The sequence below is a fragment of the Acanthaster planci genome, linkage group LG01 (assembly GCF_054643075.1).
Source record: "Acanthaster planci isolate LZ-2023a linkage group LG01, COTS_SCS, whole genome shotgun sequence".
In the NCBI taxonomy this organism is placed as follows: Eukaryota; Metazoa; Echinodermata; class Asteroidea; order Valvatida; family Acanthasteridae; genus Acanthaster; species Acanthaster planci.
This window is the reverse complement of record NC_141777.1, coordinates 13635598-13658705: the sequence shown is the minus strand read 5'-3', so window position 1 is coordinate 13658705 and position 23108 is coordinate 13635598. Positions and strand designations below refer to the sequence as shown.

Here is a 23108-nt window from a genome sequence, read left to right as displayed (position 1 = left end):
GAAATGGTGCCTAGTCGAAATGCTGCAAGCACTGATTAGAATAATACCACACAGTCAAGTCTGTAGGAACGAGGGCATCTTTTGTTACTAGTAGAGTGATCCTTAAATTTTTAATAGGCCCGGCATTGTGGGTGTAGAGATTATGAGAGAAGTGACGTACGGTACCACAGTGTGATCTATGCCTCTGCAATTTCAACGTTTAAAGAAGAAATTAAACATCCAGTTTTTTTTACTGTAAACGTAGGCCTCGACTGGAATTTCACAGGGTTTTGAGGGATTAATTGCTTTAATATAAAACTTACAAGTTTACACGCTTTTATATCATTGATCAGCAAAACCAGTTGCTATGAGTCGTTCCCACACTGTTGTTCTCTTAATAAGGCATCTCCACTGAACGGTTTGTCCTTGAAAGTCAGTGTCAGTCTATACAGCGCATCTTCAAAAACGTACTTTTCAAAGCTTTAGTGCTAATCATTGAGTTGTTTTTGTACACACAAAATTAACATAGTTTGAATACGCCTTGATGAAGAAACCAATTATGGCGAGTGGGGGTAAGGGACTCTGGAAAAAATTGGGGAAAAACCCAGAAAATATAAAAAACAGATCCTTGTAAAAACGGCGAAATTGACTCCCCTTCAACTGTTCAATGGTTTCCCTCCTCTGGAAATCCCCTCCCCCTTGCCGTATTTTGCCCCCCTCCACCTAAACAAAGTCTCGTGGAAATTATAACAAACATTATAACAAACAAGTTCTGAGAATTCAGGTCTTTGGATGGGCCCAGAGAGGAGTGGAATGGGTTTTTGAGGAGTTGCATTAGTATATGACATGCGATTATAGGGAAATTTTTCATTTCAGGACCTTCCCCAAACCTGGGTGGTTAAAAAAATCAGCATAGACTCCGGCCTACCAATTTCCCTATTTTGAAATACGCGTTTCGTTTAGAATCGTCCCTCACTGTATGTCCGATATTTTCACCATTTTCTTCACTTTTTTTACATATACCACGTGAACAAACCTGCTGTACAAAAGATTTCGAGGATGTGCTGCATTATTGAAACTCTTCCTTTGACACAATCATTGAAATGGCTTGAAATTCTCAGATGCCATCGAGTGTACATGTATACGTCAACACAGCAGCACGTACGCTGCAGCATTCGCAAGCGAGTACTGCTTTTTGCACGGTAACCGCCAGTCATCATTGTTTGCGAGCGCAAAGGATGGTGGGATGGTGGTGCGGCATTCCGTGTTATTATAAGTGGTGGTCGACGCGGTGAGACGCAATGCAGTCACCGCTACATGAAAGCAGGAACTGCAACGGCAAATGTGCTCATTAATAATTATGCATCATGCTGCTCACTGTTTTGTCACAATGGAGCTAGTTGGAGGTCCAAGGTCTGTCTACCATAACAACGTTGCCCTGATATTGAACGTCTATGCAACACAGTCATAGGTGGGGAAAATAATAAGGAAATAATTGCACCATTGTGCAGGATGGTAAAATTGCCCTTTTTGGATAATCAACTTTCTGTTTTAATCATAGCACCAACTATTTCACGGTGACTGACTAAAAAATCGATTATTCGAGAGTGAGGACTGTTTAAATGCTAATTGTAAATGGTTTTGCGGGTGTTGTGATTGCAAACGATCAGAATATTACATGTATATGACTCTAGGTAGGTTTCACAATCGAGTATTTAGTCAAAATATTGTTCATGCCGTAGTAAAGCTCGTGAATTATAAATGATTTTATTCAAAATATGCCAGCTGCATTGTATATACCTCACAGCTACTGTACACTACGCATGCCCAGTAACTTAGACTGCGCATACCACGCCCATTTAAACGCGCCGGCTTTTTTATTTTTCGCTCAACGAGGCTTGCTGTAAAGGAATATCTTGGTGTGCGTCTGCACCCGATTCCGACTGCATTTGCCGCAAGACAAGGGAACGCGGAGAAGGATCGAAATTTCACGTGCTTAACCTGTTAGGATAATGGTGAGTGTCACGAATTTTATTTTTCATGTAAATCCGTTTGTAGGGAAAAAGCCTGAAACTCTATGTTGGTATCCATACTTCTTGCGGCTGCATTGTGTATCCGGGCATGACCTCTGCGAATTTAATTATTACAGCCACATCGCACAAAAAAGGTGTACGTGATGTCTCTATTATTTCCAGCATTTATCGTGACGGGACAAACAAAAACCATGCAACTTCTGCAAAAATGTTGCAATGAAATTTAATACAGGCAATATATAAAACCCAAAAGCCTTCCCGTAGCTGAAATGCGGACCAAATTTGTACTCAAGTTGTGAACGCTGAAGACATGGGTACACAAAATAATAAGTTGTTTACGCTGGAGCAATGTTTACAATGCAGGCTACTAGAATGTTATGAGAAGTGTGTGTCTCCCGGACCATTTTTACACTGATCATCTTTTTTTTATTTCAGGCAGATCAACTGACAGAAGAGCAAATTGCTGGTAGGTGTGACTTAATATTAAAAGATTAAATTTAAATCCTCATCGTTGACGACTTTCGCACATCAGTTAGATCACTATGCTTACACTGATTTTTGTTTTTGCAAAAAATAAATTGTGGAAAGCCTTATGATGCAGCGTTGTTGTTTCTGTGACCAAAAGTGGAACCGATTTCTGTCTCTATTCACGGTTGTGAAACCGCTGTTTCCAAGGTCATGGATTTGATCAAGAAAATAAAATTCAGAAGCTTCTGCAAATGAAACTGTGTCTACAGCTTTTCAAGCACAACATCATTCATGGCTTATTCTGGCTACTCACTTGAATTGGTTCTATAGTGCATGGTTTTCTTGATGGATTTTTTAAGCATAGGTCTACTCGCAAGAGTTTCTGTTGTCGCTTTGTTGTTTTTTCACACAAATAGAAGAAATGAAAGCGGGGTATGCGGGAATTGCTTTATTACATTTGTTCGTTTAGTTACTCTAATTTAATCTCGTGTTTGTCGTGTCATGTAATTATTTTAGTACTGTGTATTGCCGTCGCTTTAAAAGGCTTGACACAGCAAATAATTGTCATACGGAAATGTTAAATATGTGTAATTAGTTTCAAAAAGCAGTACCAAAAACAAAATGCATGACACCCGATAAGGTCAGCGTGTAGGCCGCCAAGATTGAGCTCAGTGACACGGCCTTATCATTTTTTCGTGATGGGACACAATTTTCTGATTAGAATGTGAAGGCTATATATACATGGACATGTATCTAGTATAGGCATGGAGATGACTAAGTCCCTGGTTTATTCAAGAGAGAGCCCTCGTCGGCAACTGATAAGTGATTTTGGAGAAATCGTCGTTCAGCGCACTCCCAGCGTCTCAACGAACAACATTGTGCTCCTGGGCTCACTAATGTCAGTGTACTTTTTGCCACATGGGTGTCACGGTAACCACTAATTTATTTGCAAAACCAGGTTGAGTTCAGGAGTTATTGTATAAAGCCCGCCTCGAGCCCATTTTTTTCTCCGCTGCTTTGCTCAGACACTTGACAAATACTGCTAGTAATATCGTGCAGCATAAATGTTGCTGATGAACGGTGCTTCAAACTAAAATGGGCAATTGCAACCCAACAGAATAATGATCTCAAACGATGGTCACATGTTGCCTGAATAAATCCAACAAGGGTTTACTACGGATATGAATGGAATGGCTTTTATTAAAGATTTATAATTGGATTTATTGCACGTCAAAATTTCAATATAACGAGGCTCATAATTATTACCCGTACCATGATGACTGTGTTAAAGTCCATGTTTCTTATCAGTACCATTATCCTACATTCTCTGCTCAAAAACTTCAAAATCGGAACTTCATTTGAGAGGCATTCATCCAGTTCATTTCAGTAGATCAGAATGTCTGACCTTTTTTGGACTGTGTTTCCGTGGAGGGCAAATATGAGGGTCTGAATATTCTTCGGGAGAAACTTGAATGTTCTACCCGCTTCTGCATCGGAAGTTGCTGTCCTAATGTTTTTATTTCGTTTGTGTGTGTGTGTGGGTGCTTTAGTGTGTATCCATGTTATCTTTTTTCTGGTGTTTATTTTAGCTTTGCTTAGGTTAAATGGGGGTTTCACTTTCAGTCAGCAAAAAAAACAAAATAATTTTTATTTCAATTCTGTGAGCAGCATATGAATTTTTCGAGTTACATGTAGTACAATTGTGGCCTAAGCTGTCAAGAAAGAGTGTAGATCCTGAATATTCTAAGTGTATATTAAAAACTGTTTATATAGCCAAATTTAGGCCTACGTTGGTTTATAAAATGTGTACCCGGTATTTGAACACTTTTATTTCAATACATTTCAGAAGAAAGGATATCTGAAACATAAATTTTCAGACGCAGATTTCAGTGTTCTTTCTTCGACAAGCATTCGTTGGTGCATCAACACACTTGTATCCACTGCTACCTTGCACTTAACAACAATTCTAAATAATTCATTTCCCGGTAAAGTGAAAAATAGGCTCTACTGCGTTTTTAGTGATTTCAAGCAAGGAATCATTTTCTTTTGTGCACAGAATTCAAGGAGGCGTTCTCCTTGTTCGACAAGGACGGCGATGGCACCATCACCACCAAGGAGCTGGGGACGGTCATGAGGTCACTGGGTCAGAACCCCACGGAGGCTGAGCTGCAGGACATGATCAACGAGGTTGATGCCGATGGTAGGTCAGCAATATCAAGCGGCCATTTTAGGACAGCATTATAAAAGCACTTACATGTACACGATGAAACGTATTAACTTGTATATAATTTGGTTTTATTTCAGTATGTGTAAGCTTCAAAAGTGACTTCTACCATTCTTTGAGTTTACTACCCTGTTGTCCTCATCTTTTTTATTTCTGAATAACGTGGACTGTATACTGTAAACAGAAATTAGGCTGCTCATAGTCGCCAAGCAAGCAGGATGTAGAGATACTTATCACACAACAATACCGAATACCTGGGATTTCTCTGGAACAGTCAACGTATAGGCCTATAACGTGTAAAGCGTTTTGCGCCAATGCATCAAGAGTTCAGGCAATATTGTGCATGTTTATGTGCCTGTTAACAAAGAAAACTCCTCGAGGGAACTGAATTCCGAGCGTTCGTCGTTTAACTCCATGGTCATCACCGTCTCTGAGCATATCCACAAGGCCTGCAGATCAGCATCCTGGGGAATTGTCAAAATCGGCAAAATTAGGAAATATCTGACCAGTTCCTCAACAGAGAGAGTGGTCCATGCACACATCACATGTCACACTGATTACTGTAACAGCCTGTTGTCTGGTTTGCCCAAGTCAAACATCGCCCCACTGCAACGCTTTCAAAACTCTGCTGCCAGAATGGTTACTCGTACTAAGAAACACAAACACATTACACCAGTCCTTTGGTCTCTTTATTTGCTTCCAGTTAACGAACGCATCATCTTCAAAACACTTCTTCTTGTTTCCCAAATCATCTACAACCTTGCCCCATTATATCTCCACAAGGTCGTTTCCATTTGGTACACAGCCTTATCATCTACATCCGTCACCTCCGATCCCATTCTACCTGGACCTAAAAGCAAAACCCGCTGTACATGTGGCGCGACCGTGCCTTCTCTCTGCTAGCCCCGAGACTCTTGAACTCTCTTCCCATGCACATCCGTGAAACATACATTAGACTCATTCAAGATAGTACTTAAGAGCTTTCTTTTCTCATAAGCCTTCGATCAGTAAACTGATTTTTATACATGTACTTTCAACTTGGCGCTTTGAAACGTTGTGGAAAGCGCAGTATAAATGTTGTAAGTTATGGTTATAGTTAATTTGTGATCATTGCGATATTGGTCCGCTAAATCAAATGGAATTTCGATTATTAATTTGGCATGAATGAAATTTTACTCCGTGTGTGCCTCACAAGGCTCTGATATCGGTCACAAATGAAAATAACATTCTATAAACTATCTTTTAAAAAGTCTTTATGAACTGCTGGCATTGCATTTGACATTGTAGGTATTATTTTGGATGGAATTTTTACATTTTAGATAAAGAATACGACTTCAGTGTGGATTTCCTGTACATTTTTGCGGTAGAAAGCTCCAGAGATGCGGCCATTGTTAGGCTACGTGGTAAACGCATGTATGCAGATTTATCAGTGCACAATAAACAACTCCAAAGATGTAAGCCATTTTTTCATAGAAATTTTTCCATGACCAGTAAATTTTTGCACTTTGTTTTCTTTTAAACCACCCCTAGAAAACCCAGGTGCCTTTTGCTTAAGTTAGTTACCTGGTTGATGTTATTATTTGTTTCACATCTGTCCTGCAGGCAACGGCACCATTGACTTTCCTGAGTTCCTGACGATGATGGCGCGCAAGATGAAAGACACAGACAGCGAGGAGGAGATCCGGGAAGCCTTCAGAGTCTTTGACAAGGACGGCAACGGATTTATCAGGTATATAGGCGTGACTAAGTTTTGTTCTGCATTCGCATATTTTTTTTTTATTTTGCCCCAAATCCAATCGGTTCACGGTCATTTCTTGCTTCCGTTGGCAGGTGCGTGAAGTAGACTTAGCGGTTGACAGTAGTGCCACGTAAGCTTAACACAGCGTTAACACAGTCACCGTTGCTTCACAGCCATTTATCGATATTGTAGCATTCTTACGAGTGTACCGAGTTTTACGCCTCTTTTTCGACTGATTGAATGATTTTGCGCATGTAGGCCCCTCTGAGGTTTTTGCCGAAAATCTACTTTAAAGATAGCACCAGTGGAAGTCATTTCAACAGAATGGATTATTAATTTTCCACCACATCTTCCACTTAATTGCTTCTCTTTTAAATTCTGTCAGAGCATTATTCACCTCAAATTGCCCGATGCCTGATTTCTGTAGGTAACAGAGTGCATTTTGGCTCTTTGGAAATAAAATCCTTATTATTCCTCTCTATCTCTCCATTTCCAGTGACTTTTTACATTATTTTTTTCATATGAATAGCTTTTGTTTCTTTCTCTGCTTATCCTTTATGGCCCTCTTTTTGGTTCACTGTTAATCCGCGAATCGTACCGCATTATTGTGTTTTTCTTTGTTCACTCCAATACTGTGTTTAGCAGTAAAACCAATCTTGCCACCGGGTTGTAAACATGAAGCTATATCGTGTCTAATTCCAGGGCGAATGTCAGTGTTCAATTGCTGAACGCATTCCATCAAAATTCTGACCCGTGAAGAATTTGAACAGTTTTTCACCGAAAGCAAGAAAATGTCTAGAAAACTTTTTAGTTGCTAAAATTGCTTGCAATGTTGATGCAAGCTGTCACGTTGACAATTTCTTTACGACTGTTTGAAACACTGTTTGTTCTCTTTGCGTGGGTTAAACGTGTCTGATATAACAAAAAACAATAGCAATTGTCGACAGCCATGTGAATTAATGATGTTATGTACATCTAACCAACAAATAGTTGAATTGGAGAACTTAGTCCAGTTATTCCCATCGCCGTTTTCAGACAGTTGGCAGATAAAGGCCGTTTTCCAATACTCAACTTCGTCTCCGTCTCAGGCTTCGTTCCCGAAGCGTTTAAAACAAATTGGATTGCTTTGAGTTTTTGCTCTCTCGCATCTTATTTGGTGTTTTGTGGCACTATTAGACTAATTAGTGGGCTTACAGCTTCAAAGTCGGGTAGTAAAAAAACAGTTGAAGCCTGAGACGGAGCCGAAGTAGAGTATTGGAAAATGGCCAAAGGCACCATCGTTGGCGTTTCATTCATACCACCGCTCACTTCCTGTTATCGCAGTGCTGCTGAGCTTCGTCACGTGATGACCAATCTCGGGGAGAAGCTGACGGATGAAGAGGTTGATGAGATGATACGAGAAGCAGACATCGATGGGGACGGCCAAGTCAACTACGAAGGTAAGGCTTTCCTTCAAATTACATGTATATTCATTCACTTGAACACGCCGGTGTCCCACCAGCAAGTCCATTTTTAAAATCAAATAGTTTTCAGTAAAAATCCTGTTTTGTCAACAGTTATCGTGGCACAAAACCGGATGTTTGAATTAAATTGAACCTCAAAATCCACGCGAACACCTTCAAGTTCAACTTAAGTTCATAAAACTTTGATCGCGCGAAACATTACCGTAGTCACTCGGGTTACGCTGGCGGCGCGACCTGCGACGCAGGTGACACTTTAACCCGTATAACGGAGGGGTGACGTTGCATGGGAGTTCTGACATTGCAAACAGAGGAGGCGGATCCACAGAGTGCTGATAAGGATTTCATGATCCGTCGCGATCGATGATCCGTCATTGGTTCACTGACACCAAAACCCGTCTAATGGATGGAGCGAACCAGTGAGCGAGATCCAGATCTGTGTGAAACAAATAAGCCCATTTATCCCGTGACAGTCGCTCGGTACAAACCCAACAAAGCGCTTCCCAACATTACAGGGGGCCATCGAAAAATGTCCAGTGAAACGTCGCTAGATTAGTCTGCACGCGGTCGATCCTGTTCGCCTACGCCGTTTGTCAGTCTAACAGGGCGCTTAAGGCTTTTGTTAAACGACAGCCATGGCATGGTTCGGGAGCGCTTATATATTCTCATAAACATTTCTGTATGACAAACTTCATGAGGTGAATAAAATATTTTTTTCCGTTTTCCCTGTAATTTCTGCAGAGTTCGTCTCCATGATGACACAGAAGTGAGCCAGGATCTCCCACAGTCTGTGGCATGTGCCTCTATTTGTAGAAAATATTCAAAAGATTCAAACCTCTATTTCGGGGAAAATTACAGCTTGATTCTAAGGATTGTAAACAAGAAGCAGTTTTTCTGCCTGTAAATCATTCCCCCTTGGGGTCGAGCATAGTAGTCCATTTCATTTTTTTTCTAGTTTAACGAGAACTATATACTTTTAAGAACGCTCATTTTCAACTGGCAATTTTATTCCAGAAACAGCTAAAAGTACTTGTTGGATCCATACTGTACATAGTGTTCAAAGATGTCAAACTTGTATTAGGACCAAAAATTCGTTAAGATGGTCACATCGAAATCGAATTCCATAGAAGGGGAAGATTTTCTTTTTCAAAGCCCGTCTCTACGGAATGGGTTGACGTTATGGGTTGGAATGTGCGCTGGTTGTTCATGCCGTTTGCCGTCATTCCATTTTTAATGCTTTAATGCCGAAATGTTTTAGTGCCGGGTGAAGAAGCTTCTGATTTTAATCTTGACACTTCAATTGTGTTTACATACTGCACAGTTTAATTGTAAGCTGAAATGGAGGGCAATACCAGAAAAACTCACGCCACACCACTGTTGTGCATGTTCCTAGGGGTTGTATGTGTGTTATGCGTTTTGTTTTAATTAATTTCACCATTAACTTATTACACTGTGGTGTACATGTACATTTTATGGAGACTTTACAAGCTCACGAGGTACCACCTTGAAAGAGAATCTAATTTTCATATTCCCTATGGAATCTTACTTCTTGCATTCCAAGAGTTGTAGCCATGACATTTACATCTCAACAGCCTGCCTTAAAGGTTACTCTTGCAGTGTAATTGTTGGACTGGTCCCTGTCTCTTTTATGTAGGGACCGGTCCTACGTTCTAGATATATATGCATCCACGCTCGGAGGAAATCTGTAAAACGCCTGGAGACTACGTACGGGACGGGAACCAGTCTGTCTAATTGCCTGCAGCGCCCTCTGTCAAAGTCACACGCAATAATATGATCCATCTTGTTTTGTTATTCAGCTTGTATTCAGTTTCAAACCTCTGTCATTTAATATACACTGTTTTATGAACAGTAAGTTGTTAACCCCTTTCTTTTGTCTGGTCTGTGCTGTACAACTCAATTCTATGGATCATTAATTTCTTTGAGATTCATCGTCAGAAAATTTGAGAGACTCGGTGTTTGAATTCGTCCTCGCATGTCGTTTCTCTTTGTGTAGATAATAACTCAATGCGATACAAATATTTACATTCCAGTTTCCCCTTTTATTATTTTAGTCGAGCTTTAAATATTTTTGTATTATTTACTTGAAGAACTTCATCCGGTTGATATAATGTTTCTGAAGATCTGAGGTCTTTAGGTCTATGTACATGTATAACAAAACTCTGTTTGAATAGAGGGGACTGAGTCGACCTTTCGGAATTAGGTGCAATAAAAGGTCATCGTCGTGTCGCATTAATCGTTTCAAATAAACTCTTCTCTTTTATCCGCAAAGCAAGTTTAATGGCTATCGTCTGTTCCACATAAACGTGCTGTATATCTGGAACACAGTTTCACAAAATGTACAATATGATCTGTGCTTTATAGTCATGGAATCGAGTTAACAGAAATCATGTCAACGTCGAGATGAGATTATTTCTAGTCGATAAAACTATACTTCTAAAATATTGCGTTCGCTGTATATTGGCGTGAATTAATACGTTTTAGGTGTAATGTTCATTTCAAAATGATAAGAATGGAAAAATGTATATTATGCGAATTAAATAAGCAAAAGCAAATCAAAGCATTTCCTTAGACTAAATATTAACAAGCAATCGTTAAACTCCAAGGAATTAGATAAATATGCATAAATGTCCTTTCTTATATAAGTCACGCAAAAAACTAAAACAAACCAAAACAAATTTAAAAGGGAAACATAAAACACAAAATGAAGATGCAAGAAATGACAGCTGGGTTCACAGAATACTTCAGTGCTTCTTTAGTGACTTCCTTTACATGATCTTCACTGGTTAGATGCGGCAAATCAATTTCTTGAATTCTGCAAGAAAAGGTGGGAAACCTGCATGAGGATTCTTGAACGGGCTGAAGGGAGTACAGATCCACCTCCCCCCATGCTACATGCATCAGTGGGCATATACTGTGAATGCAGGACCCCAGAGGACTCATATAATTATCTTTTCACATAATTTATTCCGCTGGTTCAATTTGTTGGGCGGTTGAAAACAAGGTCAAGGTCACGAAAAAAAATATGGGTCTGGAAATGGATTTGATCTGAAGTTGATATCGCCATCACCATCTGGCGAGTGCCAGAATCTTGAATATTTGTGTCTTGAACAATTTGTGTTTGCAAGAGGGCGCTGCAAAGCTACAAACAGCAGCTGTTTGTTTCTTCGAGCGTAAATACATGTAGCAACCAAGAAACTGCCTGCAGACCAAAGTGATTACAGTTTGCGCGTCCTCTTAATTCCACTTTAAAGTAGAGGCCGCCGTCCAGCATTCATAGAGTCTTCGGTTCTCATTTAAAAGAGCAGTGGAGGGTTTTTCTGTCAGAGCATTGATGGGGGAAGTCCAGACTGGAGACTATTTTTGCGGGACTTGTGGCCTTTTAGAGTTGATTTGGTTCGGGCTGAGCTGGTGCTGACTCGGTAGCCATTCTTAATGCCTGAGCGGCAGTTGAGGGACATTTTCAACGGCCATTCTCTTGAGCTGGTCTTCTGGCAGCGCATTTTTATTTACATTTACAAATGCTTTTTAAGTAACAAGTCAAATCAAGTTTTAAACATCATACATTTCCAACAGTTTTATTCAACGCTTTTACCTCATGTTTTTCAAACACCTTCTAGCCATGTTATGGTTAGACTTGATGCCAAGTTTGTCATTGGCTCCATAAAAATGGTTCTCCAAGCGCAATGCCGTTGTAATCTATACACCCTCATTACTTGCTGCCATCCGGACGTTGTACTTGTGCGGGGACGTTGGTTTCCTCCCCTACCAGTGGATGATCGACCATCCAATTAACTACTCGGAGAATTCGTTTTGTACACAACGTACAACGAGAATTGCCCAATGTTCCAGCGAAGCACTCTGATTGGTTTAGATTCTAGAGGGGATACATTAAGAGCAATCTTATGCTGCACAAGTCATGTTCTGGGGCGCTTCCCGAGGCTCACTCACTCTGGGTCGGTTTGATTCGCGCTGATCTGAATAGAGATCAGTGATCTCACGTTGGTTCACTCACACCATATGGACGGAGCGAACCAGAGTTGGGATCACTGATGGAGATCCGTGTGAAACAAACAGACCCACAGTGCGTTGTTAATCGATCTTCATGTCACAAACATAACGATTCCAGGAATGAAGTAAGTTGTCGGTAGAATTAGAACCCCCGTTCCACTGAGATAGTGGGGGTAAGCGCTGCAAAACCTGAACAACTACAAGCAGAGCTGTTCCATTCATGAATATGTGTTGTATTGTAGAAAAAAATGTTTTCTGCTAAAGCAACATTCTCCTGACTAGCATCCGACTTGGATAGGACTCGACAATTTGCACTAAGGCAGAAATAGACGGCGACGGTTCCAATGGCGACTATCACAGTGTCAAGCGATGGCTTGCTATTTAGTTATCATTTAAACCCTTTATACCTTCATCTGATTGTGGCTGAACTCCCTGTTGGGGGGAAAGGACTTCATATTGTGAGTGTACATGTAATGATGCATTAGAAACTTTTAGCGACAGATGCATTCTTCTGTATATATGCATAATATTTCGACCAAATCTCACAAAGCGGAAATGAAGGCCAGAAATTATTTCTCCCAGCCGTCCATAAACTATCACTGTTCCACTTCAGTATGTTCAATGAAAACATTCCGATACAAACGCACCTTGAAAAGTCAGTTTGCCGTCTGTGTTGAGGTCCACATTCTTGATCTCAGCTTGTAGTTTCTCTGGTGTCAATTCGATCCCCATATCCTGAAGCAATGCGTCTAACTCCTCAGGGCTGAAATACACGGAAAGAGATAACTGCATTTTATGTCTTTGCACCCTTCTGAAGAAAATTCATTCATCATGAGCTCTTGAACTAGAAGAGTTTACCCCGACGAAATAAAATATTGGACAATTAAATTCACAAAGGTTATTCTCAGATACTCCTCGAATATATTATTATTAAATTTGATTATTAAAATACGACTGTTAAATTTACGGTCCAGTATTGTTGGAATACTCGTACGCAGCCGCACTCGACTCTCGATCGGTACTCGCAAATAATTTGCGTTCGGCCCATACTTTGGCGTAGGATTATAGTGCTCTTACTCGAAGTCTTGTAGTCTGTACCCTACTCGGGTACAAGTACAGGACATGTATTTTTTATCGATTCCATTTTGATAGAATCACCGAATCAGAAACCGGAGCAATGATATCTGCGTCTGTTTTCAAAGATGGGGTACCTGGTTCCGTCTATTATGGCCTTAGATTCTAAGTACTTTACTTTCACGAGTACGAAAGCCCACATGGACTGTTAAGGACTAAATTCATGTTGATGTGCGTTTGTTTAATTCACGTCTGCGTTCATCAACGCGTACCTGCGTTTGCGAATGTGCACCATAATTTGAAATTGATCCTCTTCGTTTGGTTTGTTCAGTCCTTGATGTCGATTACGTTTAGAGTTAGAGATTACATTTAATGCTACCTGAGTTCAACAAAGTCGTAAGTAATTTATATGCTTCAATAATCAAGTGATTCGTACACTGGCTTACTTCTAAATAATCCGATATAATGAGTGAAACCAAGTATCTGGATTTCATAATGTTCGTGTTGATTTGATTTAGATTAAATGAAGTCATCACAAGTGGCCAGCTGTCACAAGTGAAGTTTAAAGTAGAAACCGACCGTAGCATCACTGAAAGCTTGTCGCTGTACAATCTCTTCAAGTACCATGAAGAATGCCCTGACCTAAAGCTACCCATGCAACCTCAGTGGCTAATGCAAGCACAAACGGGGAGCGAGAGCAGTATTATGGCATCATTAGATGCTACATTTGTTTAGATGCGAGGAGAATTTGCCACTTTCGTCATTATACGGGTAATAATGACCCATTAAATTCTCTATTTAATTACCTTTTCGCGTGAAAGAAACATGACTGATCTTTAAAAACTGCCTGATGAATTCCTGAATAATGCTTTCAGCTCATGACATCTACTTAATCATAGTTAATGCGCTGTCTTTACTTAACAAAGCTTATTGAAGTTAATGGTAAAGCAAAGATATCTCTTTCGTTCCCTGTTAGGTTTCAACCACACACTGTATAGCTTCCTGCAAATTCGAGGAATTCCATTGCGACATAGTGAAAGACCCCAGGGGTGACTGTCGAAATGGTTTCGGTTAATAAAATAATTCAAATACACTCAATATAAGTGTCTTTATCCTTTTTAAATTTGTGCATTTCCCCCATAATTTTATATCTAGCCATTCTAGCACTTAACCTGTCTAGTTCTTGAACAAACTGTTACCTTGTGATGTGATAGTCTAAGAATCATTGTGTGAGTTGGTTACTTTGCATAAAAAATGCCAAAGGCTCCCCAGACTCAATGATATTATTATTATTATTTAAATCATTTTAATGTAGTCAATTATTTCCTTTTGCTGCCAATCATGTTTCTCCTGTGAAATGTTTACATTCTTTTGACATTATGATTTGTGCCACTGTAAGAAAGTGAAGATGTTACATCATTGGAATTATGATACATGCAAAATATATCTAAAAATGAATCATGTTTTGTACAGATATTGCTGTTTGATTTTTTCCTCTGCAGTTAAGCTACATGAATTACTTTAATATAGCTTTACGTTTTGCCCATTGTCAAGTCTATCATGATGGTTTCAGGGAGATCTTTAAAAATGTGGATTTGTGCATTATGCAGGACCAAACTGTCTCCATCAATCTTCATGAACTTAGTCTAAAGTTAAAAAAATAATAATAAAGTGAAAAAAAAACAACCTACCAGCAGCAATGGTGAGCACAGTATCATTAATACGGTTGCGAAGCATGCCCTACCTAAATACACTGCATTTAAATAGTCAGGTACTAGCATTTCTTTTTTTTTCAACAAATGGAGGCTCAAAAGTACAAATATCCCATAAAAATTGTCATACTGGCCTCGAAAGGAAGGCTGTTAGAGTGGAGTTGAACTGCCATTCTATGCATGTTAACGTGACGAATCCACTGGCCTCTACATTTTGCGTTTTCCGGAATCTGCGCGCAGTGTTCAGTTATATGAATGGGCGCGCACCGGCGAATAAATGACCATTTGCACGGACTGGAGAATCCTGATTCCCCAAGTCCGTTCAAGCGCTAATTCATGAGAGTGGCCAGTTCGCTGCTTTTAGTAACTGACAATATAAGTAAAAAAACTACGCGTTTTCAAGTCTTAAAACTTTTGCGGGAATGTATAGGGCAGACAGAAATCCCACAAACCGAAATTGTTCAAACTATCGACTCGAGATTTTCCCGGATTTTTCAAGCTTATATGCAAATAATTACACAACCTTTTGTAAACATGATAAAATGCATGCATTCAACTTACACTCTTTTTAACATTTCATTGTTCATGTATCCTTATGTGTGATGCCAAGTATAGCATCCATGTGTTTTTTTAAGATCATTAAATTTACAAAAAAAGTAAACCCATACATATTCTTCAAAAGTTAAAATTTCTACGTGAATTTCATATTTTCGTGTAATTGCGCATGCACAGAGCTAAATCAACCAGGCGCGGTCCCAAGGAGCATAGCTACCGGTCCCTCTATATTAATCAGGGACCAGGACCAGTCCAACCCAAAGCATGGGCAAGCAATGTGTACTAATGTTACGGTCTTAGGTGTATACACGATGAATAGGGTGCTATTCACTAATTCAAGCCCCATCGAAAACAGTGTGAAATCAACATTGTTCGGGGCCCAATAACACGCACATCAACATGCCTGAGGTGTCTGAAACAAACACTACGTTATTATCTGGTCCCTAATCTTTCAATTTTTAATTATGAACTGATCTGTAATTGGACTGCACCCTGAACTGCTGGTAGCGTTTTTGTGTGTGTGTGTGTGTGTGTTTTTTTTTTGTTTTGTTTTGTTTTTTTTTTTTGGATTGCATTCTGGTTTGGCTGTAGCCAGGCCGTTGGAACGATGCCAAATCCCGGCCATGCGATGCGCAGCATACAAGGTACGCACGAAGTTTCCAAGCATGACTGAGGGTGTTCTAATTATTTGCGGTTCGCGTCTATCAACAAAATTAAACAAGTTCAACGCCTTACACGATATAGCAATATTTTCACTAGAATTTGATAGGCAATTCAAAACTTCATGCGTCATTATTGATTTTTTATTGTGATTTTGAAAAATTAAACGTCTTTTCATGATAAATTCTTTTGTGATGACGTCATCAGCCTGCAGTTTGGCACAGGGATTGTATAAAGGTCATTTCATCTGCCACTTTTTCACTTGATTGCGGCAAACTTCGCCACAGACATTAACTAAAACTACATTTTCATTTTTTTCAACCTGCTGCCTTAGGGAGCTCGAGTTTTTCATGAAGTCACCTATACATTTAAGAAACAAATTCCTATCTGACACAGTCAATGGGGTAAAATAGATATTCAAAATTTAATAATAAATTACATGATGACGTTATCATGATGTCATTCTTCACAAAATATCTTTGCTGTATATTCTGTGCGTCAAGTCTCCATATCTTAGGACTTTGTTTAATGCCCAAAATACCGACAAGATTAAAAATATACACAAAGTCTGTGGGATTTGGGAAAGAAGACCGAAAGGAAAAAAAAAACAGAAAACAAACAAATTAGTAGACAGACATTTAAAAAACGAAAAAGACAAGTGGAAAAACAAAAAAATCTTTACAAAAAGAATGTCTTGCTGGCAAAATACAAGCAACCCCCCAAAACAAAAACAACACCTTTTCCCTCAATATGCGAAAAAGCCCATCACGACGCTTCTGTGGCTCTTCAATGACTAAAATACATAGAGCGATGGTTCCCTCTGTGTGACTGGTAGTATTTAAATTGTTTCCCACTTTCCGGGCAATAGTCTTTCCTCGGTTGCGAAGACTACTAGCAACAGGTTAGCGAACCAAGCCCATTTTCAACCTCAACCATTAACTCTGGATGAAGCGCTCTGTCTAAACGAATCCATCGGAAAACCTCACCTAATATATCCGTTGTTGTCTTTGTCGTATTCCTCGAAGGTCGGTCTCAATTTCTGGTCAATGTCTGCGTCTATTTTGATCATCAGCTGAACAAACTCGTCGTACTCCAGGATTCCAGTTTCTGTTAAATTCGTTCCACCCCAACAACAAAGACTGTCAAAAAACCTCTGTAGAACAATCAATCTTGTTTGCACACAGGCATTATTATGACCAGTAAATTCGCCAAACTAAACTGTATGTTTCTTCACCCTACATGTAATCTATGCGAATCCAGCAACCATGGATTTTCGAATCATGTGTGTCTTGAATACGGACCCGACTTCAAGTTGTAGTTTATACCTATTTTCAGTGCGTTTTGTTTGTTTTTTCTTCAGATGAGAATATCTATCATTTCCAACTATGACAGCTTGTTTAATGGTGTGCAGCCGTAAGACTGAGCTAACTTACTGTTCTTGTCAAAGCCCTCCATGATCTTCTTCAAGCTTGTCTCGGTGGGGTTCCGATTGAGCGCCCTCAGCAGTCCCCGCAACTCGTTCTTATTCATCTTGCCATCTCTGTTCTTGTCGTAACTGCTAAACGTTTCTTTGTACGCTGTTTCAATCAACAAATAAGGACTTGCAAGACTTGCAATGTTTGCATGTGCTCTCTCTCTCTCTTCAGGTCGATTTTTTTTTACAATTACAGAATAAAAAACACGAACTGATCGATGCAAACATTACAACATGTGCAAGTCTCGGGAAAATTAAGGAAAAAAAGTAAAATCTCATTCAAGTTATAGCGAGAACGCTCATGTCTAATCGATTTCATGTTGCAAAAACAAATACGTCTCTTCTCCATTGGCGGCCATTTCTTACTTCCGTTGGCAGTGCACGGTACAGTGTTCGGGCAGCCAGCCTATTAAAGCTGTGTATGGTGTTCTTCATCTACCTGCAATCTCGTTTGTGCCTCGCGTGAAAAAACTATAAAACTACATACTATAAACTACAGAACTTTAAAACACCAATGTTGTTTCCTTACATGGTGTCCCCGCTCCGCTATTGCCGCGCTACAGCCATGGTTTACGTGCTTCCTGTCATAAGGTATATAACTATTCTGTCGATGTTTGCAGTGTATTGCACTATCACCTAATAAAGATGGGAAATGCCGCGTGCGACGGAGAGATTCAAACGCGAGATGCGAGATGGCAGACACAGAGCACCATAGCCCTGGTCACGAGTCGACCCCATTGAGCCGACACACAGACGGCCCGTAGGCCTTTGCATAGTGCTCAATAGCAGCAGTGCCTAATTATTCCTGAAGGTTATATCTCTAGCTCACAGCACTACGACCGTTGCAGTCGACGGAGGAAAAGTGTTTTACTGTAAAAATCGCTGTAATTACTTCTCTTGATGTATCAGTCCATCCCTGATTACCCCCCTGTCAATACAGTGCTCTGCTATATTTTTAAATCATCGAAAAAAACTGGAGTGACATTCTCACTGGCAAAAATTACATTCAAAAGAAAAAAAGGGATAATTCTAAATAGACTATTTTAAGCCGGCCTCAAATTCTAGGCCCCCTTGTTCTTTGGCTCTTTGTAGGTAAACAGACATCGGAATAATGCAATCCACGAAGGTCGTTGAGGACCATATAGTTTACGTACCTTTCTTTTTCTCAGCGCTGAGTGTTCCCTGTCAAAGAAAAGGAAAGTCGTTCAGCACTTTTTGCTAAAGCTAGAGCAAACAAAAAATCTTGGAAACACGGTGCTGGCGAAAGTTACTAAATTTTGAGGAGACTTTCTCGGGTTTCGATAGCATCCGTTGTAATTTTGCATGTACATGGTGAATTGCTTTGTAGGGAAATCGGGGTTTCCTGGTGTGCGCTGCCAGTTACGATAAGTCGCCTAACTATTCAAGACCCGGTATTCGCCGAATATTAGGCCTACTGCCGCGCTGAACTCAAAGTATTCAATATTTTAAGTTCGGCAGGGCAAGAATAGTACGGCGTTTAGCGCAGTTCGGCACAGCAAATTGAATTCGGGACTGTAAGCTCTTTAGCTTGGCTGGGTATGCCGCGCTATCGTTGTGCCAAATGGAAGTGGCACGACACTGCTCAATTTAAATTTGGCGTTTAGCGCAACCGCCGCGCTATTGCCGCACTCCTCTTGGCCTTAGTTACAGCGCATGGTAGAGAGTGTGCTGCCTGCTCACGCTAATTCACTACCGAGGAGTATGGAATTCCATATCTGCCGTCGTCCGTCGCATTTTGTTTTTTGTTGTGTCCCAATTCTGCCATTTACCAGTCCCAAACATGCCATTTTCCGTCGTGCGTCGCCCGTCGTGCGTCGTCCGTCGCCCGTCGTCCGTCGCCCGTCGTGCGTCGTGCGTCGTGCGTCGCCCGTCGTCCGTCGTGCGTCGCCCGTCATCCGTCGTGCGTCGCCCATCAAATGGGTTGCATAGGACATGCAAAAGCCGTTGTTTAACAAATGACAATGTGATGATTCCATTCACTTCTAAAGATCTTTTCCGAATAAGGCAAGTACAAATCCCACCTGTAAAGCATATACTAGTTACATAATTAATTCCAATAATGCTAGACTACCCCTGCCCCTTGACATGAAAATATCGCCTCTCTGAGTATTCAACCAAGTATTTTGGGGGGGAAAACATTTTCAGCAAAAATGTTCCGGCCAACTTATCCACAGTGTTATTCTAATTTGCATACTGTAAAAATGTGCCGACTTGTTTTCATCAAATTCCAGGAAGAAATCTGCCAACCGATACAGATATTCTATCTTGTCATCTCGATTTCACCTTGAAATCCAGAAATACTAGACGTGCTGTAGATAACAAACTGTTTATTAAATGCATTGTTAAGGGGCAATTACCACTTGTTTTAAGTTTCAGAAAATATGACGTGTTGGTTTTTTGTGGGTGTGTATGCCATGGTGGATAGACCAATGAGAACAGGTTGTCCAGCACATCAGCATTATTTATGGGGCTAACAAGTAATGTTACTGTTTAAAACTGAGACTTCTGTGAGCCAACCTGCAAATAAAGTCATGTCTAATTTGGAGTATACAGCAGATTTCATCATAGGTATACCCGCCCTCAAAATATTGTTGAATCAGTTCGTCTCTTATGAAAACCATTGGGAATCAAACATTGTAAATAATCTATATTTACATTCCGTTCTGTGGGATATCGTGCAGGGACAGACAGAAATATCACATAGGCTATAGACCTAAAGTCTGGCTGTTAACGAGTAAAGTTACGTCTAGAGTAACTAAGTTATCGAGAAAAACAATCTACCCTAACAAAAGTCTATTTTGTTGATTTATTTATGTAACCAAAATGGTGTTATTTCATTACACGTTACTTAGCCGATGTCAGGATATTATTTCTTCTTTCAATTGGAGTTTGGCGCAACCGCAAAAACGAATACATGTACAAGTACATCTTCTAGTTCTATTGCTAAAATGAGAGTCAGGCATGGTGGATCGATCGAACAAGGACATGTACATGTGAAACGATCAAGGGTCAAAGTTAAAAATACCACTGCGCAATCGTGACAAAAAAACACGACGGGCGACGCACGACGGGCGACGCACGACGAGCGACGCACGACGGACGACGCACGACGGGCGACGCACAACGGGCGACACACGACGGGCGACGCACGAGGGGCGACGCACGACGGCAGATATCGAATTCCATAGAGGAGCGAGGGCGGAAACTAGCCACCACAGGCTTATGATTCAAAAGAAGATGTTTGGACTCTAGTGTAAAGGTCGTTCAGGCGAAAGCTGGAGTATTATCCAGGCTGTAATCCGAAGGCTTATAAATCATGAGTATATCTGAATCACCTCCACTAACGAAGTCCTGAAAAGTTTCACAGCTAAACCTGTTTTTATACATGCACAGAAATATCTTAAATGGAATGAACTACCATTACTCAACGTTATGATTTTCAGAATATCATGGAATTCATTGATTAGTGCCTATTTAGGCAGACCTACATGTGAAAATATTGACGAAACCAGTTACCACGGTGTGTATAATTTTATTATACAATATACATGCAGCGACGGGCACATTTGGAAATCTCGTGTTCATCAGTTCATATTTGGGGGTTATATGATCGGTATTACAGAGTCGCTGTATTTTATCATGTGTCTTGTTGTTGACAGTGTGTAAGTATGCTTGCATCACTCGGTCGTCCATAACTCTGCAGAGCGATGACTATTTTCCTTTGTACCTGTAAACTACAGTCACAACGGCCTGGATAGGCATTTGGAATCATGTGATCTTGCACATGCCTTGTGTCTGACCTCCAGCTTTAAGTTGGATATTATTTCACCATATGCCTCTATTTGATTGATTTAGACCGTGTTTAGCTAACGATGCAGACACACACAAAATGAGCAGTGATAACTTTTAGGCCCCCCAAAAATCTGCACTTCACCACATCGTCCATACCCACCAACGCAACAAATGATCACTGATGGACTATCGTCTCGTGAATATGGGACAGGTTGCCTTTTCCTAATATTGCTAAGAGATACTGAACATCATATTAACAATTATTGTGTAATTATGCCTATACCAGCTTTCCTTACAGTGCTGTTCTAAGTAAATGCTTAATGCCCCCAGCTACAATTATCAATGTTAGCCGAAAACTGTAAAAACCTTAACCCCTTGGATGCTGGTTTGGCAAAGCCTTACCCAGATTAGCATTATTAATGCGCAGCATTACTGACCAGCATTTTTGTGTGACGTTGCTTCACTAAGCGTCAATTCCTCTAAATATACTCCCATTATTTCAAAACTAAATTTGTGTATTATATCAATTTCATTAAATCCTGGGTACCTTTCAAAGATGCCTCAGTATATGGAAAAATGTTGGCAGTTCATCGGAGCGATTTTGGTTACAGTCAAACCAACGACTTTAAATCATGTTGCTGTGTTACAGTAACAATAGGTACCCGTATAAGCGAAAAAGCTGTTCGGTGTTTCATGTTTAAATATAAAATGCTGAGAACGTACAACCAGCCAAATTTCCTCAATTTAGGAATTTCTTGTTCCATGTACTTTACATGCACTTGGTGTACACCCCGATAAAGATAAAGGTATCTGGTTTCTGTAAAACCCTTAACCCAACTTGAAATAGAGCTCCCAAAAACCATGCTTGATCACCGACATGCCCTTAAAAACTTGTCCGTTCACCCGGTAATTTTCGTCCAATAATCTTACAGGTATAGTTATAGTCCCGAAATGAGACAAAAGGTTATACATTCAATCTAGGCCTGGTACATGTAATTACTATAAATGAAATCTTACAGCCATCGCAGACTCGGGTTTTTGTCACAGTCAAACACGTTTCGATGAAGCGCAAAGTTCGCAGCAGTGATGTAAAATGAGAGGAGTTGAAGCCACGCATCCATCGACTTCAATTGGGAGTTCTCACTCCAGTAACCCTACGCTGAGAGAAAGTAATCCAAGTTCGGCAAAAGGCCAGTTTCTGTTTTTTAACATTCTAACTTAAGAAATAAATACCAGGCTTACCAGCATTTCGTCAGCCATATGCTGTAGAATATTAACGAACGAAAGAAACAAACGGTCGATGTATTGATTGCTGGTTGGTTATGTCTGCATAATAATTTCTGATTTGGACTCACGGCACTGCAGAGCTGTAATGGACTTGCTGCACGAGTTACCGATTTCATGGGTGAGGCCTTTATACATTTTTGGGAATTTGATGGAGAAAAGAAAAAACATCAAGCGACAAAGAACAGAAGGGAAAAGGATGAGCTTCTCGCTCCCTTGAGCTTTGTACACTTAATACCTGCATTGGAGCAATGTGTTACCCCCCAGGGGCGGTGATTTAAACGGCTTTACGCTCGTCGAAGCAGGACGCCTCTATGCTCATATGCTCGTATACATTGTGTAGTAAATTTGAAATTGGCAACAACTTTGTATAGACCTACACATAACACTGCAGAAAGACAAGTAAATGTTAGCCATGTTTGAAACATATGCACAGTGCTAACAATTAGGCAAGCTGACACACACATGTTGAATTCATTTTAAAGGTGACTTCATACTTGACGCTTTCTTCACTTTTGTGACGGTTAGCACTTGAGTATCTTTCTCTCAGTGACAATCATTCTGAACAACCGCTAAAGCTCAATCTATAGCTGCACGGTCATCAG

The 23108-nt window shown here is 40.2% G+C and overlaps 2 protein-coding genes across 3 annotated transcripts; one reads left to right on the top strand and one right to left on the bottom strand.

The window, feature by feature from the left end:
* Positions 1–1869: 1869 nt before the first annotated feature.
* Positions 1870–10191, top strand: LOC110979455 (calmodulin). Its single transcript, XM_022235257.2, has 6 exons — positions 1870–1994; positions 2448–2478; positions 4537–4680; positions 6307–6433; positions 7766–7881; positions 8644–10191. Exons 1-6 carry the CDS (start codon positions 1992–1994, stop codon positions 8670–8672), a joined length of 450 nt encoding a protein of 149 aa, XP_022090949.1. The 5' UTR covers positions 1870–1991; the 3' UTR covers positions 8673–10191.
* On the bottom strand, positions 9942–22494 carry LOC110979456 (neo-calmodulin-like). 2 transcript variants are annotated; one of them, XM_087144091.1, is made up of 6 exons: positions 22462–22494; positions 18561–18588; positions 17366–17509; positions 16919–17039; positions 12579–12694; positions 9942–10735 (listed from the first exon to the last, which is right to left on the bottom strand). In XM_087144091.1, the coding sequence occupies exons 1-6, from the start codon at positions 22477–22479 to the stop codon at positions 10707–10709; spliced, it is 456 nt and encodes a 151-aa protein (XP_087000217.1). In that variant the 5' UTR covers positions 22480–22494; the 3' UTR covers positions 9942–10706. The 2 variants fall into 2 exon arrangements, with proteins under 2 accessions (XP_087000217.1, XP_022090950.1); XM_022235258.2 differs by lacking the exon at positions 22462–22494 and adding an exon at positions 22237–22378.
* Between the last annotated feature and the right edge of the window lie 614 nt (positions 22495–23108).